Here is a 16985-nt window from a genome sequence, read left to right as displayed (position 1 = left end):
GAAAGTTGAGCAGACCATAGGCACCCCACCCCCACCCTGCTGAGAAGGGCCTTCTTGGCAGCCATCCTCCTTCAGAGCCCATTAGAGAAGTGCACATTCCCTTGGTCTCACTGGCTCCAGTGAGTGTTAGGGGGCGGGGGAGCATTACAGGCTATTAGCCAATGTTGAAAGCCTGCTTTCCACCCCCCACCCGACTTCTCCTAGTACCGGCTGGGCTTGGCCAGGCATCAAGCAGGCATTTTGTTCAGAAGTGGCAACTTATTTTTATCAAAGATGGAATGCAGCCTTGCAGTGGTTTCCAATGCCTTTGCGTGGCAACCAAACGTTAGTTACAAGCATTCCCAAACCTTCTCTTCCCTTTCTCCATCTAAACACGGGGGGGGGGGGGGGGGGGCAGGGTGCCGCTTAGGAAGACAAGCTACAGAAATGAAAACTCGTTATTAATGTCCCTACTTTCAAATGCAGGCTCTGGCTGCTGACTGAAACTCTGTAAATCCTGCCCTAAAACAATGTGAGGACCACAGCACTGCCCCAGAGGGAAGAGCCTGGGCGATGGCTCTGCTCACCCCCCCAAGCCTTACATTCTTGTGCATTCTCTAGCCAGCCCCTTCCCTCTCCAGAGGGTAGGGTGCCCACTAGGAGACACGGATTGCCTAAACCTTTCTGGTCACAGAATCTTTGGATCAGATGAAAGCCGTGGACCCTCCTTAGGTAAGAAAGTGGTGCATTTGTTCATTTGGGAAATATTTATTAGACACCTGCTGGACATAAAGGGGCATATAGAAGAAGAAATTCCAACTCCTTTTCAGGGACTGTTCAGCTGATGAGAAGCTCTGCTCGGGAATTCTGTGATGAGTTCCAAGACTCTTATCTGAAAAGACAAAGATGATTCCAGTGAAGGATCCTGAAGTCACCAGCCAGCCAAATGCCTGCAGCCAGAGAAGAGTGGCCACAGGGAAAGTGATCTCCAGCTCACTCTAGCTCAGGTGTGGTGTCGCCAGGAAGCACCCACAGATGAACATGCAGGCACAGGATGCCTGGAATGTCGAAAGTATCTCTGGACACTCCCAGCTGCAAGGAGCTGGCTGCCGCCCCGGAGGAAAGGCAAACACGTCTCTTCTCTCTTGGGCTTCATTTTTCTCACGGAGTCTGAAAGGGCTGTGATCAGGTGATATGTGTGGGGCTGCTCCCAGTACAGGTGCAGGGCAGGTAGAGGGGAGGAGAGAGGTCCGCCCCGTGTGTACTTACTCAAAGCTCTTTCAATCACCCTACCAGGATAGCTCTTGGCAAGGCAGCAACCCTGGCAGGCTGCAGGGAATCGAGTGTGAGAAAGTCAGTCATGCGAAGGAAAAAGGAAGAAAAAAAAAAGCTTTGAGTCCTCAGGCCAAATACCACCCCCCCTTTCCCTAGCTCTAAAACAAACCCACAAAACATTCCTAAAAACCTAGGGGGAAGGGGGCAGTCTCTCCTAGGCTGCAGACATTTGTTTTATGCTTGAAAAGCAAACAGGTGAGAGAAGTCACCCCTCGTGGGTGATGGGTTACACAAGCGGACAACGGAGCAGCCCCTGGTTGTGATTATTGGATATGACATCACACTGGGAACAAAAAGACCTGCACTCAAAACACCCCACTCCGTGTGCCCCCCGATTTGGGAAAAGGGAAGATTATGACTAAAAACTGTTTCTAGGAACCTTTCAAATTCAAAAGAATCTTTCTAGATTTTGAGTTCACTGCCCTCATAGGAGAGTGGGACAGCACCAATTGGCATACCTTCATGACCAGGAGAAGAGATGAAAAACTCATCTGAATGCATTTGCAAAGCAACCTCGCTCTTGACACATAGCAGAGTCAAGAGTCAGGGCCTTCATGGCTTTTAATCTTATTGGGAGGAGCAGTGCTCAGGCACAAATTTATGCATAATTTTTGGTCACATGGGCCTTCTGTCCCTCTACCTTATAAGGAAGTCACTTCCTTATTCACCAGAGCACCTACTCCTAACTCGACAAAAGATGAACTGATTAACCCTTTGACCTACGGGGCTGCTGGAAGACCGTAACTGACTGTTCATCTTCCACACACCTGCCAGGAACTGTAGCCCCAGAAAGGACAATGGCATGCCAGGTTAGTGCATCAGAGCAGACAGCAGCCAATCACAACAGACAGTGGGAACCTGGGATGGGGTGAAAACGCTCCCTGGAAAGCTTTGATTCCCAGGAGATTCTGGCACAATGTATTCTTGGTTTTATTGCTGAAGATTTTTTTTTTTTTTTTAAATCAGAGACTTAGTAGGAGCTTTTTAAGAAGCTTAAGAAGTTTGTCGGGGCACAGGTTCATCACCTTTCACCAAGAGGGTTTCAAGAAACCCAGGAAAACCTCACTGTTGAAAAGGCACCCGGGAATTCTCTGTCATCACCACCTTCCCATCTGTTTAGAATATGAAAGGAGAGTCCTACCCCATTGGTCCAGGCTGCAGAGTAACAAAAAAAGGCATTGTTTATCATTTCTTCCGAACAAGATAGGGCACAGCCCACTCTCCATCATGTACGTGTACACACACACACACACACACACACACACAGAGCACACCCCCACCCCCAGGCTCAAGAGAACAAGTGTGAACAAAGCCAGGCTGCCCTGAGGTAAAGGTTTGTCTGCACACTGATGAGGAGGGCTGTCCTGGAGGCAGAAAGAGGTTTAGAAAGTAAAATAGAACGCTGTGAGAGAGCAGAACCCTACACACACCCAGGGCGAACACCTTTCTTTTAACTCAGATCAGTGGGGTGTGTGGTTCGGGGCCAGGTGACCCAGACCAAGCAGGTAGCTCGTCAGCTACATGTGTCACTTGGGAGCATCTCTACTGGTCTGATCCCCTTAAGTGGTCTGTCTCCAAATCCTGCAGTCCACGCCCGACACTCCTCAGGGTCATCTCTCTACGGATCCCTCGCGTCTTTTCTCCACTATTGTGGCATTCAGAGTCCTTTATAAGGCAGGATGTCTAAGGGTCTTGTGTGGTGGTCTCAAACTTCTTCCTTGCCCCTTCACACACCCTGAATGCACTCAGCATAAAGACCTCAGTTTCCCGAGGGATCTGTGTCTTAAATGCTATGGGTCCTCCCTTCCTCCCCAGCCCCATGACTCAGCATATTCCCAACGCCTCACCCATACTTTTTCTGAGGTACAAAGCACAGATCCTCTCCACCAGGAACTTTACCATAACACCTTCACGTATGACTAATTCTCCCGGATTCTCTACATCATTTTACTTCTGTCTACTGCCTCTCTTAAAGGCTCTCCCAAGGGAATCTTCTGGGAAATCTACAGATGGCAGCCATGCTCACCCAGGTATCTGGCGGCGGGCTTTCTAAGGACAGTCTGTCTGGTTCCACGCCTGATGCAGGTGTGGCTTCGTACTGTGAAGGTACTCCTCCGGGTGTCCCCCCCCCCCCCAGAACACCATCTAAGTCCCAGGAGAAAGGGAAAAAACAGAATCCCCGGGCATTGGTCAGAAAGTCGGGTTCTGTGCGCCTCCGCAGTCGGTTGTAGATTACTCCAAGGGCGAGGCCACTGTATCTCTCCTCGTGGTAATCCCCGGGTTTAACAGTGTCTGGCGTTCCATCATAAAAGAGAGAGGGGGGCTTGCCCAAGGTCGTGCAGTCAACGAACCACTTCATCTCATCCGGGACCAGATCTGGAGAAATCATTCACATTATCTCAGTGGGGGGTTCTGGGTGGGGGTGGGGAGTGGGGGGTGGGAAGGGAGGAACCAGAGCGTGCGCCTTGTGTGCCAGGCCTCCCGGACGCGGGAAAAGCTGGGGGCGGGGATCAAAGAACGCGCTGGGGATCACGAGCTGCCCGGAGTTCAGGGCGGCGGGAAAGCTGAAGGGGTTGGGGGCACCGGGGTGGAGGCAAGGGGCGGACGATCGGGGTCAGGCAAGGAGGGGAGGCAGGCAGCCGCCGGGGGCAGCGCGCACCGCCCGCGCCGTGCGGCAAATCCCCCAGGGAGGCCGCCGCCAGAGCCCTGGCGCTCCCGGCCCGGCGCCCGCCACGTGGCACCCGGCGGCGGCCGCGGCGACTCCTCCCGGCGCGCGGCCCGGCCAGCCGGCAGCACGCAGCCGCCCGTCTCGTCCCCGCCGTCCGCCGGCGGCCTCCTGGACGCAGCGAGGGAGCCGGGGAAGGGGCGGGCGGGCGGGCGGCGCGAAGCCTCTGTAACCGCAGCCGCTGAGCGGAGGCAGGAGGCTGACCCGGCCGCTTCCTAAGTGCGGTCAGGCATCTCGTGACCGCGGCGGCCACCCGGGTCCCTCCCCCCACTCCACCCCCGCCGCAGTCGCCGAGGAGGTTTCGGCCGCGCTCAAACCCCAAGATCGGAGTCCAGGCTGGCTGGGGGTGGTGGTGGTGGTGGTGGTGGTGGGAGGAGGGCGGGTGTTGGGACGAATTCCCAGCTCGCCACCCTGGGGCGAGCGCTCTCCTGCCCGGAAGGGCTGACCTTGGCCGGGGGCTGGGGGAGGAGGGGAGGTTAGCGCGGGGCCCGGCTCCCGACCCGCCACCCCCACGGATTCTTGGCTCGCCCGGGCCGGAGGAGGGGGGGCCCCCGGACACACACACACACACGCACGCACACACACATGCACACACACCCCACACGCAGCGCGCGCCAATGAGCCCAGGCCAGGCGCAGGGGGCGGGGTTTTCCCAGGCTCCAGCACAGCAGCTGCTATTTACCTTCTTGGCTTCTCCCGGGGACTAAGAGCCGGCCCCGCTCCCGGCCGCCCGCCGCCGGCCCCCGCCTCCCTGCCCCCGGGGCCGCACACGCACACACACACACACACACACACACACACTCACGCACGCGCACACACACACACACACACACATATACACATCCTCCCGGTCCGGCCGCAGCCGCGGCGGCAATAAAACATCCTGGCACGTGCTCCGACTCCAGGCGCGCCCTCGCCGGCCGGCTGATGTCAAACTGCAGCTCGGCTGGTGGAGCTCTTAAAGGGCTCGCGCGCCGGCCGCAGAGGCCGCCCGGGCCGCCCGCAGGGTGAGGAGCGGACAGGCCGACTCCCTACCCGCCGCCTCTGCCTACGGCCGACCGAGAGCCTGCCGGGGGAGAAAGGTATAGAGTGGCGGAGGAGCGCGCGCGCCCCTGTGGCATTGCTATCAAAGCCCCTCTTGTTCATTTTTTCATTTGAAATTCCATTTCCTTTCTGCCCAGTAGGAAATTATTCTGATTGTTTCCTGGAGAAGCGTGAGGTCCAAGGCCCCATTCCCAGGAGAGGAATGAAGCGGGGTAGGGGCGGGGGGAGGGATCCAAAAGCCACCTTGCTCCGAAAAACCTGCCTGTGAAGGCATTTCTTTTTTCTTTTCTTTTCTTTTTTCTTTTCTTTTCTTTTTTTTTTTTTTGAGGCGGGGGGAGTGAGGGAGTGATTAGTTTTGGGATTTGGGTATTGCTGTTTTCCCTCTGCATGAACAGTTTTCATTCCCCTGAACATACAGAATTAGAGCGGGAATTCACGAAGTTACACACCCTTGCGCGAGTTCCCCCGTTTTTAAATCACTAAACTCTGTCTTAGCCTATATTTTCTCAAAAAAATTTTTTTCAAATGAACTTACTATACAAAGTAGCTCTATTGCACGTGGCAAAGACAATAAAATCCAAAGACCTGGCCAGAAAAGAAACAGACTAGACCAAAACCGAGGCGGAAAAGTCCTCTCTAAAGCAAAGCCCAGAGGAGAGAGTTAGCAAAGGGTTAAAATCCTTTTGATTGACGTTGTAGCCTCCGGTGCCCCGGGCTCAGGCGCGCGCCATTGGCCGCCAGACCTTGTGCCTGGCGGCCAATGGGGGGGCGCAGTCCACGAGCGGTGCCGCGTGTCTCCTCCTCCCATTGGCTGAAAGTTACTGTGGGAAAGAAAGTTTGGGAAGTTTCACACGAGCCGTTCGCGTGCAGTCCCAGATATATATAGAGGCCGCCAGGGCCTGCGGATCACACAGGATCTGGAGCTGGTGCTGATAAGAGCGGAATCCCCCGTCTACCTCTCTCCTTGGTCCTGGAATAGCGCTACCGATCACTAAGTAGCCCTAAGACGTAATAAACCCTCCGCTGCTCAGTAGTTTTTCTTATGAAAGTCAAGTAAAAGGGACATAAGAAAAAAAAATTTTTTTTTACGTGAAGGATTCCAAAAATAAAATTCTTTGGGGATTGAGAAGAAAGAAAAAAAAAGGAAAGAAAATGCCAGCTGATATAATGGAGAAAAATTCCTCGTCCCCGGTGGCTGCTACCCCAGCCAGTGTCAACACGACACCGGACAAACCAAAGACCGCCTCAGAGCACAGAAAGGTAAGACAGTACCTGTGTCTCTCGGAAGCCCCTAGAAATTAAGTGGGTTGCGCGCAGAGGGGCTCCGTTTCCTTTTCCCTCTTAAAACCTCGGGGTGAAATGGCAGATCCCGTGGGAACTCAGACCCTTTTTTTTCCGCTTTGCAGTCATCAAAGCCTATCATGGAGAAGAGGCGAAGAGCAAGAATAAATGAAAGTCTGAGCCAGCTGAAAACACTGATTTTGGATGCACTTAAGAAAGATGTAAGTGAGCAATGCTTTATTATTATTATTATTATTATTATTATTATTATTATTATTATTACGAATGCAATGATATTTCTCCGGCACAAAGAACCAAACTCTTCGCCTGCTGTGTGAGGCTCTTACCCCGCCAGCGTTGCGTTCCCCATTGGCAGAAGGGAGGTCCGGGCTTCTCCCGCGGGGCCCTGGGATGTGGGACTTGCGGGGCGGGGTTAGGGACCTTCAGAACTAGGAGGCAGTTGACAAGAGGGGGGGTCTCACTTTCTTCCCTTGTTTCCTCTGTGTAGAGCTCCCGGCATTCCAAGCTGGAGAAGGCAGACATTCTGGAAATGACAGTGAAGCACCTCCGGAACCTGCAGCGGGCGCAGATGACCGGTGAGGACCGCGCGTGCGTCCCCTCTCTGCGGGTGTCCCTCTCGGCCCGCGGTGATTTCTTCCAGACTTCCGCCCGCGGTTGTGAGAGGCATTCAGCTACATTTTACTGCCTTGGCTCACTCCGCGTTCCCACGGTCTGGGTCTTATTTATAGCCACAACTCCCAAGTTGTTACTGCTCCGGAAAGGGAGGGAGAGGTTGTAGCGGAGAGGGTGGTGGGCGGCTTGGCTGTGGTGGAAGCTGGTAAGGGCGAAAGGACATTAGAACTGCCGCGGTTTGGGGCTCGATAGAAGCCTAGGGGTCACTGGCTTAGCACCGGTCCAACCCCTGCCGCAGGAGGGGAACTGGGACTTGGAAGGCGCCTTGGGTGGCATTGCCCAAGGTCACGTCGCGCGCGGGGCTAGGGGTGGCAGATCTGGAGCGGAGATCCGTTTAAATGGAGGGAGTGTCCGGGCTTTTGTCGCCAACCCAGAGAGAAGGAGCTGGCTGTTCTCAGCCTACCCCACCCTCCCAACCCAGGTGGTTCCGGAGGCGCGCTGCAGGGACCTCCCAGGGCGGGAGGCAGTGGCTCCGGGGCCAGGGCTGTTCGGTGACCCGTCTTTTCTCCTTCTGGGCCTGCAGCCCGCGCTCAGCACAGACCCGAGCGTCTTGGGAAGTACCGCGCCGGCTTCAGCGAGTGCATGAACGAGGTGACCCGCTTCCTGTCCACGTGTGAGGGCGTTAACACCGAGGTGCGCACTCGGCTGCTGGGCCACCTGGCCAACTGCATGACCCAGATCAACGCCCATGACCTACCCCGGGCAGCCGCACCCCGCCTTGCAGGCGCCGCCCCCGCCCCCGTCAGGACCCGGCGGCCCCCAGCACGCGCCGTTCGCGCGCGCCGCCACCGCTTGTGCCCATCCCCCGGGGCGCGGCGCCCCCTCCCGGCAGCGCACCCTGCAAGTTGGGCAGCCAGGCTGGAGAGGCCTGCCAAGGTTTTTGGCGGCTTCCAGGTGGTGCCGGCTCCCGATGGCCAGTTTGCCTTCCTCATCCCCAACGGGGCCTTTGCCCACAGCGGCCCTGTCATCCCGGTCTACACCAGCAACAGCGGGACCTCTGTCGGTCCTAACGCAGTGTCTCCGTCCAGCGGTTCCTCGCTCACTGCGGACTCCATGTGGAGGCCGTGGCGGAACTGAGGGGCTCAGGCCACTGTTCCCCCTAAAACTCCCTAGCCCATCTCTCTTCCGACGGACACTAAAAATGAACTTGGACATTAGGAGAGAAGACTTTTATAATTTGGTGGTTACTTTGTTGCTTTTTTTAATTTCTAAAAAGTTACTTTTTTGTAGAGAGCTGTATTAAGTGACTGACCATGCACTGCATTTGTATATATTTTATATGTTCATATTGGATTGCGCCTTTGTATTATAAAAGTTGAGATGACATTTCGTTTTTTACACGAGATTTCTTTTTTATGTGATGCCAAAGATGTTTGAAAATGCTCTTAAAATATCTTCCTTTGGGGAAGTTTATTTGAGAAAGTATAATAAAAGAGTGAAGGCTTTTATGTCTTAGAACTGATTATTTCAACATTTGTAAAAAGGGGTCTCTTGAAATTCATATTATATGTAGTCTGGGAACTCAGAAATAGAATTAATAATAATAATAGTAATAATAATAATGTTTTAAACAGAAACCATCAAACCTTTCACCAACATTCCACGAACTTTAAAAAGTCTTAATTTATGAAAATTTATTTGATGAGTCTTTCCTGATAAACTTGTGGTCATAGGGGGGAGGGGAGGAAGGAAAAGAAAAAGAAAAAGGGGAAAAAAGCGTTTAAAGGCAACCAGTCCTTACTTTGTGCCTTCTGAAAGGTGGCATAGGGGCGACTCCAACTCACTCCCTGGGGTAGCCACAAACCTCCTAAGCCACTGCAGCCCTCCTTAGAGTGTGGGGGATCTTCATTAGTCTATCCTAAAATGCAGCTACGCATCCCCTTGCACCCGCGTCACGAAGTTTGAACTACCTCTCTGCACCCTCTTCAAGCAAGCTGAAAAGGTCAACAGATTCCCTCTGCCGTGGGACAGCTAGTTAGACTCCCAAGTGGAGCCGGGGCCAGATGATTAACAGCAGACATGTGTTTCTGATAAGTTTCTGTGCTTGGCTTTAATGAAGAAAGCATGTAGGGCTGCGCTGGCAGGCACACAGGCCGTTTTCCCCTTTATACAAACAGCAAGCGACCCCTTCGCTTGGTCATGCCCCATTTCCAGGCAAGATGTGGGCTCCAGATAGAAGCAAAAGGGTTCTCTCGGGTTTCAGCTCACACAACCCTCCTTAACAAGTCCTAACTCAAAGCGGACAGCTTTAAACTGTGCCAGGATCTGCAGGGAATTTCTTCCAAATCCCATCACAAAGGCTTGTCAGATTTTGTCAGATTTGGCCAGGTGTTTGACTGCATCCAGGTGTTGGGGAAATGAAAACCACGAGCCCTGCGAGACCAGACACATCAGCCGCGCTGTGGGTCTGGCCGCCGCGCCCTTCCTCCCCCACCGCCGGCCGGTCCTCCTCCCAGCCCCCGCCCGCCCCGCCAGCCAGCCGCCTCTCACCCCCCTGCCTCTCACCCCCTCCCCCTTTCCCTACAGCGGCTTCTGGGAGAAGGATGAGGCGGGAGAGATCAATCTTTGAAGCTTTCCTAACAAAGATAAAGCCAACGATTTTCTGTCTTGTTTCAAAAGCCTTACCTCTCCCCCGCCTGGCTCCAGCCTTTCCCACAGGCCAGTGTGGAGTGCGGCCCTACCACAGGGCTGATCTAACAGACAGCAGACAGTTCTTTCCAATACCTTCAGCTTCGACCCCTGGAGAGAGGGGTTTAAAAGACGGTTTTGAAAATTTGGCTCCTTATTTGCCCTATTTTGTGTACAAGAGAAGTGTCCAAGACACCCTTTACTAAAGAAACACACACACCCTTCTTTGTCATTCCATTCCCCCCACCTCGTCCCCCCTTTGTTTAAATATAAATATAGTAACAATTGCTCCATTAAGACACCCATCCCAAACTCAGATATTGAAATCTGGTAAACCCGGTCCTCTGTTCCCACCAAGAGTTCTTCGCTTCATTGGTAGAAATAATCCAGACATCATGATCTCAATTTTATAAAAAGTAATTCCTTTACATTGTTCTTTAACATTTTACGGGGCGGGGGATGGGGTGGAAAGACAATTTCAATTTCTTCATGCATCTTTAATAATGGCACCCAAAGTATATACCTCATCATCCGAAGAAGCCAAGAAAGTGAGAGAAAAATAAACCACCATTTGTTCTTTTAAAAAGAGCCCCCCCCACACACACACACACACTCATAATGTGAGTTTACATTTATTAAGTGAAGCCTTTTCAGTATAATATGGGTTGGAAGAAAGACTACGTCCCAATGGGGGACATCCACGTTCTTGAAGGCCACTTGAACTCACGACACCCCCTTGGATAAAGTCATTTCCCTTCACTAGGACAGGTCCAAGTTCATAAACGGAACAGATTTATTTCTTAGACACTGCTGCCTCCTGCATCCCTGCTGTTTCTTAAATAAGTAGCTGGGGGGAGAGGTGGAGCGCCACAGTTTATTCTGGCCTCCCTGCAGGTCCTCTGGGCCTGGCCTAATTATACCGCCTCAGGGCACACCTAGCTGCCTTGCCCCTCTACCAGCTCCTGCAGAGCTGATCCCTCCAGCGATAATGCACGTCTCCAAACTCTGTCCTTGAGGCCAGGGACCTCGGAGGCCTCTCCTTGGAGACCCTTGGGGCCCTGGCTCTCCCGAGGTCTCTAGCATCACCGGAGGAGAAGTGAGAGAGCCTGAGCCGGGGTGAGCGACTAAAGCTTGCCCCCCACCCCCGCCTGGGGTCTCATCCCGCCCCACCCCCCACGTGTTCCCGCAGTGGGACCCAGAGGTTTAACTGGACCCCCTCATCGTCACGGGGAACCTGTCCATTAAAGTCAATTAACTTTCCCCACACCCTTTGGCCGGTAACAACCCGCCTGCTTGCTTCCTCCGGGCTTCTAAGTGCAACCAGATGGGCGGGCGCAGTGCCCCCGCCGCGCGCCCGCCCCGGGTGGCTCGGGGTTCCTGGGAGGCCTCGGGGAGCAAGCACGGCCGGGCGGGAGCGGCCCAGGGCGGCCACACCGGGCCAAACCCCGGCGGCCCTGCGGCCAAGGTGGCTCGCTCAGCAGGCCCGGCTGCTTTCTGGCAGGAAATGAATAGCTCCCAGATGAGCTCAGGCAACCTGAGAGTCGTGAGAACGGCGCGAACCCCCGCCTGTGCAGCCGGCAGCCCTGCCAGGCCGCGGGGAGGGCGGGCGGCGGCGGCGGGAGGCCCGGCGGGCGGCGGCGGGGGCGCGAGGGGCGGGAGCCGCTGACACACGAGCCCGCGCCCGCTCCCGCTGACAGGCAGGCCGCCGCCCCCGCTTCCCCGCCCCAGGCCAGCGCCGCCCAGGCAGCAGGCCCCCGCCGCAGAGCCGCGGCCGCCCGGGCCGCCGAGGCCTGGGGGTGGGGCGGCCTGCCAGTGTTTTTCCAGTTCCCCCGGTAGCTCCGGGCCGCGTTTCGAAGCTGGGGAACTGGGCGGGGGCCAGGTTTGGGGCACCGGAGGCCGGCAGAGCTCTGCCAGGAGTCAGGCCAGCGGGGCAAGGAGAGGGCAGGCAGGGGCCACCTCGGACCCCCGAATGCTTTGCACCGGACTGGGATGCAGGGAGCCCTGAGATGGGGGGCCGGGGGTGGGGAGGTGGGGAGGTGGGGAGCTCGTTTCTGAGAGGGCCTTGAGTGCCCACTAAGCTCCCCGCAGCCTGCCTGCAGCTGGCACTAAGATGACAGTCCTGGTGGCGACGCAGCCCTGTTTAGCCACCGAGACAGACCCGCTAGTGACTCATCCCACGCGTGATGTATTAGGTGCCAGGGCTGAAGTTTAAACAGAGGGCGCCCAGACAGATTGGCCAAGAAACTAGGGAAGTTTTTCCCTTGAAGCAAGGAGGTGGAAAAACTCAACCCAAGTGTGTGTGTGTGGAGGGGGGGGGGGGTGTCAGGCTCTGGGTGTCCCCGGGTGTGTCCTGCTGTTTTCTGGCGCGGGTTCGACTGGAGCTGGACACCATAGCTGCCTGCCTGGACGGCAGGGGTTAACTGCCCTAATTTCTCTAATAAAACGGTTTGACTTTTAAAAGGAAGGAAGGAGGGAGGGAGGAAGGAAGGAAGGAAGGAAGGAAGGAAGGAAGGAAGGAAGGAAGGAAGGAAGGAAGGAAGGAACGTCAAGAGCCATTTTCCAACAATCTTCCGAGGCATGTGGGAGGTGGAGGAGAAGGGAGATTCAAGGCCATTTTCAGCTAAGTAGTCTAGGCTAGCCTGGGCTACCTGCCACGCTGTCTGAAAACACCAGAATTAGAATTAGGTTGGTTAAAGGAAAAGCAGAAACAGTTAAAATGTAGGTGTAGATGGGGAAATCTCCATTTTACTATCATTTTTGTATTTAAAATTTTTAAATACAAGTTTTGTTAGGGGTTGGGGGGGTGGGGTGGCCTTACTTCCCTGCCTCGATTCTTGCTTTACTGAAGCATAGCCATTGGGTTGAAAGCACACGCTCTGGGTCTGGTTGCTTGAGTGTTTGAGTCCGGGTCAAATCATTCAATCTGTTTGTGCTGTGGTTTGTTGTTTTGTTTTGTGAAATGCCATGCACTATTTTACCCCAGCTGGCCTCCAATCCCCCAGGTCATGCCATCCTCCAGTCTCAGCCTCCCCAGTAGCGGGGACTGTCGGCCTGTACCATGCCTCAGTTTGAATAAGTTCCATCTGTGGGTAAAAGTTCACGAGGGCAGTGCATCCGAGGGCTGTGAGGACCGAGCCAGTAAATAATGCACGGAAAGCCTCAGGTACTGGGCTTGGAGGAAAAAGCCCACCCCATCTGTCAGCCATTACATTTCTGAACAGCCACAGCAAGTGTATTATTCACCGGTTAGGACAGGCAAACCGTGGCTTTTGCCTGGTCGTTTTAGCATCTACTTGTATTGCACCAGACAGACCCTGAGGGAGACCACAGCTTCTTCCACTGTTTCTAAATTTCATGCATTCATTCGACAGCTATTGAACCAGGCACTTGAGGTATAAAGACATGATTTCTGTAGCTAAAATGCTCACAGCCTGGCCGGCAAGAGACTTGGGTGAAAACTAAATAAATAACTGAACTCATTGCTTGTCAAATGATATGAAAGGGGACATGCTATTGAGGGCTGGTACAAAGAAGACGATATACACCCAGCAACACTTTGATCTTCCTAGTTATCATTAATTTTGCAACAATAGACGTTATCAGGACAATCAATAACTAGTCAAAGTGTACCTAAGAAAACTTACTGTCAAATGTTTAACATCAAGATGACTCATTCTGGGATCCGGGAAGTATCGCTTCGTCTTAGACCCCTTGCTGAGTGGGTGGGAGACCCTGGCCTCAATGCCCAGAGGCACAGAATACACCTACTGTCATCTGGAAGAGCATAGTCAACACAGTCAAGGAAAGGGACCGAGGGACAGGCAATGTGGCCTCGAGTACCAAGCTGCCACTACCCAGGAGATGCTGAGGGGGTTCACTGAAGCTTCTGAGGTCTGGTTTCCCAACCGGCAAGGTGAGAAGGCTGGATTGGGGATCACATGAAGTCCTTTCAACCCCACAGTCCCTCCCTGTCCATGCTCTCTCAGTGACAGCATGTTATGAGGCGTACGTCAGGAATTTCCACCACAGGCCCTGGCATTATTTTACACCCACCATTACATATGTAGAAACTGAGGCCTCCAGGATGGACCCTGTAGCTCACCATTATTAGAAGAAGCAGGAGGAGGAGGAGGAAGAGGAGGAGGAGAAGGGGAAGCTACCCTTTAATTCTTGGAAACCTGACACGCTAGGAAGACTCATCTATCAGTCACTCAAGTGGGTTGTTGGCCCCATTTAGAAGCCAAATGACCCTTTCCCAGGAGTTGCCTAAGACATCGGGAAAACATAGATATTACATTACCATTTGTAACAGTACAGAATTACAGTAATGAAGTACCAACAAAATAATTTTATGGGTTGGGGGTCACCACCATTGAGGCTGGATTAAAGCGGTGGGCGGCTTTAGGAAGGTGGAGAGAAGTCACTTAAGTTGGGAGAAAGACGCTTCTAATAGAAGTCTACTGTGATCCTAATCCTTTCTGGCTTGTGGACTATCAGAGCAGGAAGAGTTAAAATCCCATCTCCTTTCTCTACTTTCTCCCCAGCCTGGTTTGTCTGTCTCTTTTCGTGCAAAGAGAATACACTCTGCCTGGTGGTTACCAGGATTTCACTCATTTCTTCAGACGGTCTCCTTCCCCAACCGGTCTAGGGCGTTTCCCCACTAGTTCATTTCGTCTAAGTAAACGTTAACGAATGGTGGTCTGGCCAAACAGGAACACAGGGTTAGAATTAGTTTGGGAAGGACTAAATTTTAAACATTCCAAGAGGTACATCAGTCATTTTGAAAATACTTGCATGGGTCTGAATTCAGTTTATAAAAGTATCCACTTTCCTAAAATCAGGTAGCATGTAGTAGGGGGCTGGAGAGATGTCTCAGCCGTTAAGAGAGGACCCAAGTTTGGTTCCCAGCACCCACATCAGGCAGCTCACAACACTCTGTAAACTCCAGCTCCATGGAGTTTCTGGGAAACCTGCGCTCACACACACACACACACACACACACACACACACACAACCTACTATAATTAAGAATAGTACAAAATAATATGGTGTTATTTAAAGGATCAGAGCAGGGTAAACAGGGCCCTGGCGGTATTAATTTATGCTATAAACCTTGTAACAAGTTTGAGAGGACCGTGATGCAGCCCCAAGTAAGTGCTTGTAATTGAAATTAATAATAAGGTTCGTGTGACTCTCCTTGTTTCTGAGTGTGTCTCTCATTCTAAATCACATGTATGGCTGAGCGACAGCCAGGGTCCTAAGGAGTACTTCCTGTTTAAGACTTTTCCTCCCAAGTGTGATCCATCCTCGTGTCCCTGCCTACGTTACAATTTTAGTCATCAGTGTGAGATGTGAACTGTACAGATCTAATTTACAACAGCTCCAGTCTGGAGAAAACTATTAGGATCGACACACACTATGCCAGACCTGGTGCTTTCTGGTAGAGAGTTGTCTTCCATCCACTTTTCCCCATGGATTATGTGGTTATAAAATTTATCCCTGAGGCATCAAACCATAAAACAGGATTATTCCTTACCGGAGCCTAAAGAGAGCAATTGCAAATGTGTCAACCCTGTTTCAGAAGCAACAGCCCCTGAGTGACATTTTAAGAACCACCAGCATGGTCTCATTGGGATGAGATAGCGCATATATAAACTTTTCGTTTATTTCTTCCGTTTTTACAGATAAGTGTGAACGTGTTCAAGGAATGTCTTATTTTTGTGACCTATACCGAGGACTGGAATTGAGGCAAGGATCCAAGGCCTGCAGGAAGGTTTGCTCCACCCCTCTTAGGTAGAACCAGTGTTCTGGGGAACAGTTATTCTTTCTGTCCTCGGAGGGGGCCCTCCTCGGTCTTGCCACTCTCTGGGAACTTGTTCTGTTTTGAATAAACAGGTCTCTCCCTCCAGCCCCTCCCCCATACCTGGTACTGCCTTTCTTCGGAGGCTTTGATGGCGCTGAGGCTGGTATGAGGACTTGGAGAGGTACCAGATCAGAGGAGTGGTTTAGGGTTGGAGAGATGGAGAGAAGAGACATGCTTTTGGCCTCCTCTGAAGCCTTGCCAAACCACTCTCAGGTAAAATCCTGTCCTTGGGATCATCTTCTCCCCAACTCCTTTACCTCCTGGTCTTTTCGCTTAAGCCCATCCTTCCCTGACTCCCCGATCCTTGTTCCTTATTTCTCAGTGCTGTGCGGCTGAATTCTATCCTCTTCCCTTCGTTGACATGGGCTCACAAGCATCGCTTTATTTTGTTTTTTTGCTTGTTTGTTTTTGGTTTGATTTGTTTGTTTGTTTGTTTTGAGACAGGGTTTCCTCTGTGTAGCCCTGACTGTCCTGGAACGCCAATAGATCAGGCTGGCAATCAAACTCACAGAGATTCGCCTGCCTCTATCTCCCAAATGCCTGGGATTAAAAGCATTGCATCACCCTGCCTGCTTGATTTGGATTGTTATAATCCTCCTCCCCTCTTCCCTGTTCCCTCTGCCTATAGTTTGGATTTGGAATGTCACCCAAAGGCCCATGGGCTCTTAGCCCCGACTCAGCAGCATTACTGGAAAGAGATAGAAACTTCGAGAGCTTGAGGGCTAACACTGAGCCTTCTCCTGTCTTCCCCCACACCTTGCCAAGAGCAGAGTGTTTGTGTGCCGCATTCATGCAGATTCCTTTGGAGGACAGAAAGAGGGCGCTGGATCCCTGGAACTGGAGTTACTGATGGCTTGTGAGCCATCCATAGGTGCTGAGAATTGAACCTGGTCTCTGCAAGAGCAGAGATTGCTCTACCCCAGTCCCTTCTCTCCGTTCTTTAAGAGTCACCCTGGGACCTCTATCCTCCTAAGAGGCACATGAATGCCTGCACGTTGCTTCCATCTAGTGTGCCTTTCTCATCTCTCGGCCGCTCACTCCAGCCAGGCTCATTCTGCACCCTGTGCTCTATGACGTGCCCTCATCGGGGACACTCAGTGAACAAACCTGATGGTCAGAAAGAAAGAAAGAAAGAAAGAAAGAAAGAAAGAGAGAGAGAGAGAGAGAGAGAGAGAGAGAGAAAGAAAGAAGAAAAGAAGAAGAAGAAGAAAGAAAGAAAAAAGAGAACCAAATTCTTTCCTGAGCTCCAAGTCATGGGACGCTTTCATGTGGTAACATGAAAACTCATTCTTAAGATGTTTGTCTGGGTCAGGCAGTGGTGGCACACCCTTTAATCCCAGCACTCGGGAGACAGAGCCAGGAAGGATCTCTGTGAGTTTGAGGCCAGCCTGGTCTATAGAGCAAGATCCAGGAGAGGCACCAAAACTAAACATGGAA

At 52.7% G+C, this 16985-nt stretch overlaps 1 protein-coding gene and 1 pseudogene across 1 annotated transcript; one reads left to right on the top strand and one right to left on the bottom strand.

Moving 5' to 3' along the window:
* Positions 1–743: 743 nt before the first annotated feature.
* On the bottom strand, positions 744–5185 carry LOC118575324 (translation initiation factor IF-2-like). The gene is made up of 7 exons (XM_036175913.1): positions 4976–5185; positions 3974–4742; positions 3643–3690; positions 2456–2469; positions 1249–1308; positions 977–1158; positions 744–871 (listed from the first exon to the last, which is right to left on the bottom strand). Exons 1-5 carry the CDS (start codon positions 5183–5185, stop codon positions 1264–1266), a joined length of 1086 nt encoding a protein of 361 aa, XP_036031806.1. The 3' UTR covers positions 744–871; positions 977–1158; positions 1249–1263.
* On the top strand, positions 4840–8155 carry LOC118575323 (annotated as a pseudogene).
* The last annotated feature ends 8830 nt before the right edge of the window (positions 8156–16985 follow it).

The sequence above is a fragment of the Onychomys torridus genome, unplaced genomic scaffold (assembly GCF_903995425.1).
Source record: "Onychomys torridus unplaced genomic scaffold, mOncTor1.1, whole genome shotgun sequence".
Taxonomy (NCBI): Eukaryota; Metazoa; Chordata; class Mammalia; order Rodentia; family Cricetidae; genus Onychomys; species Onychomys torridus.
The sequence above is the reverse complement of the archived record's forward strand: the minus strand, read 5'-3'. Positions and strand labels throughout refer to the sequence as shown.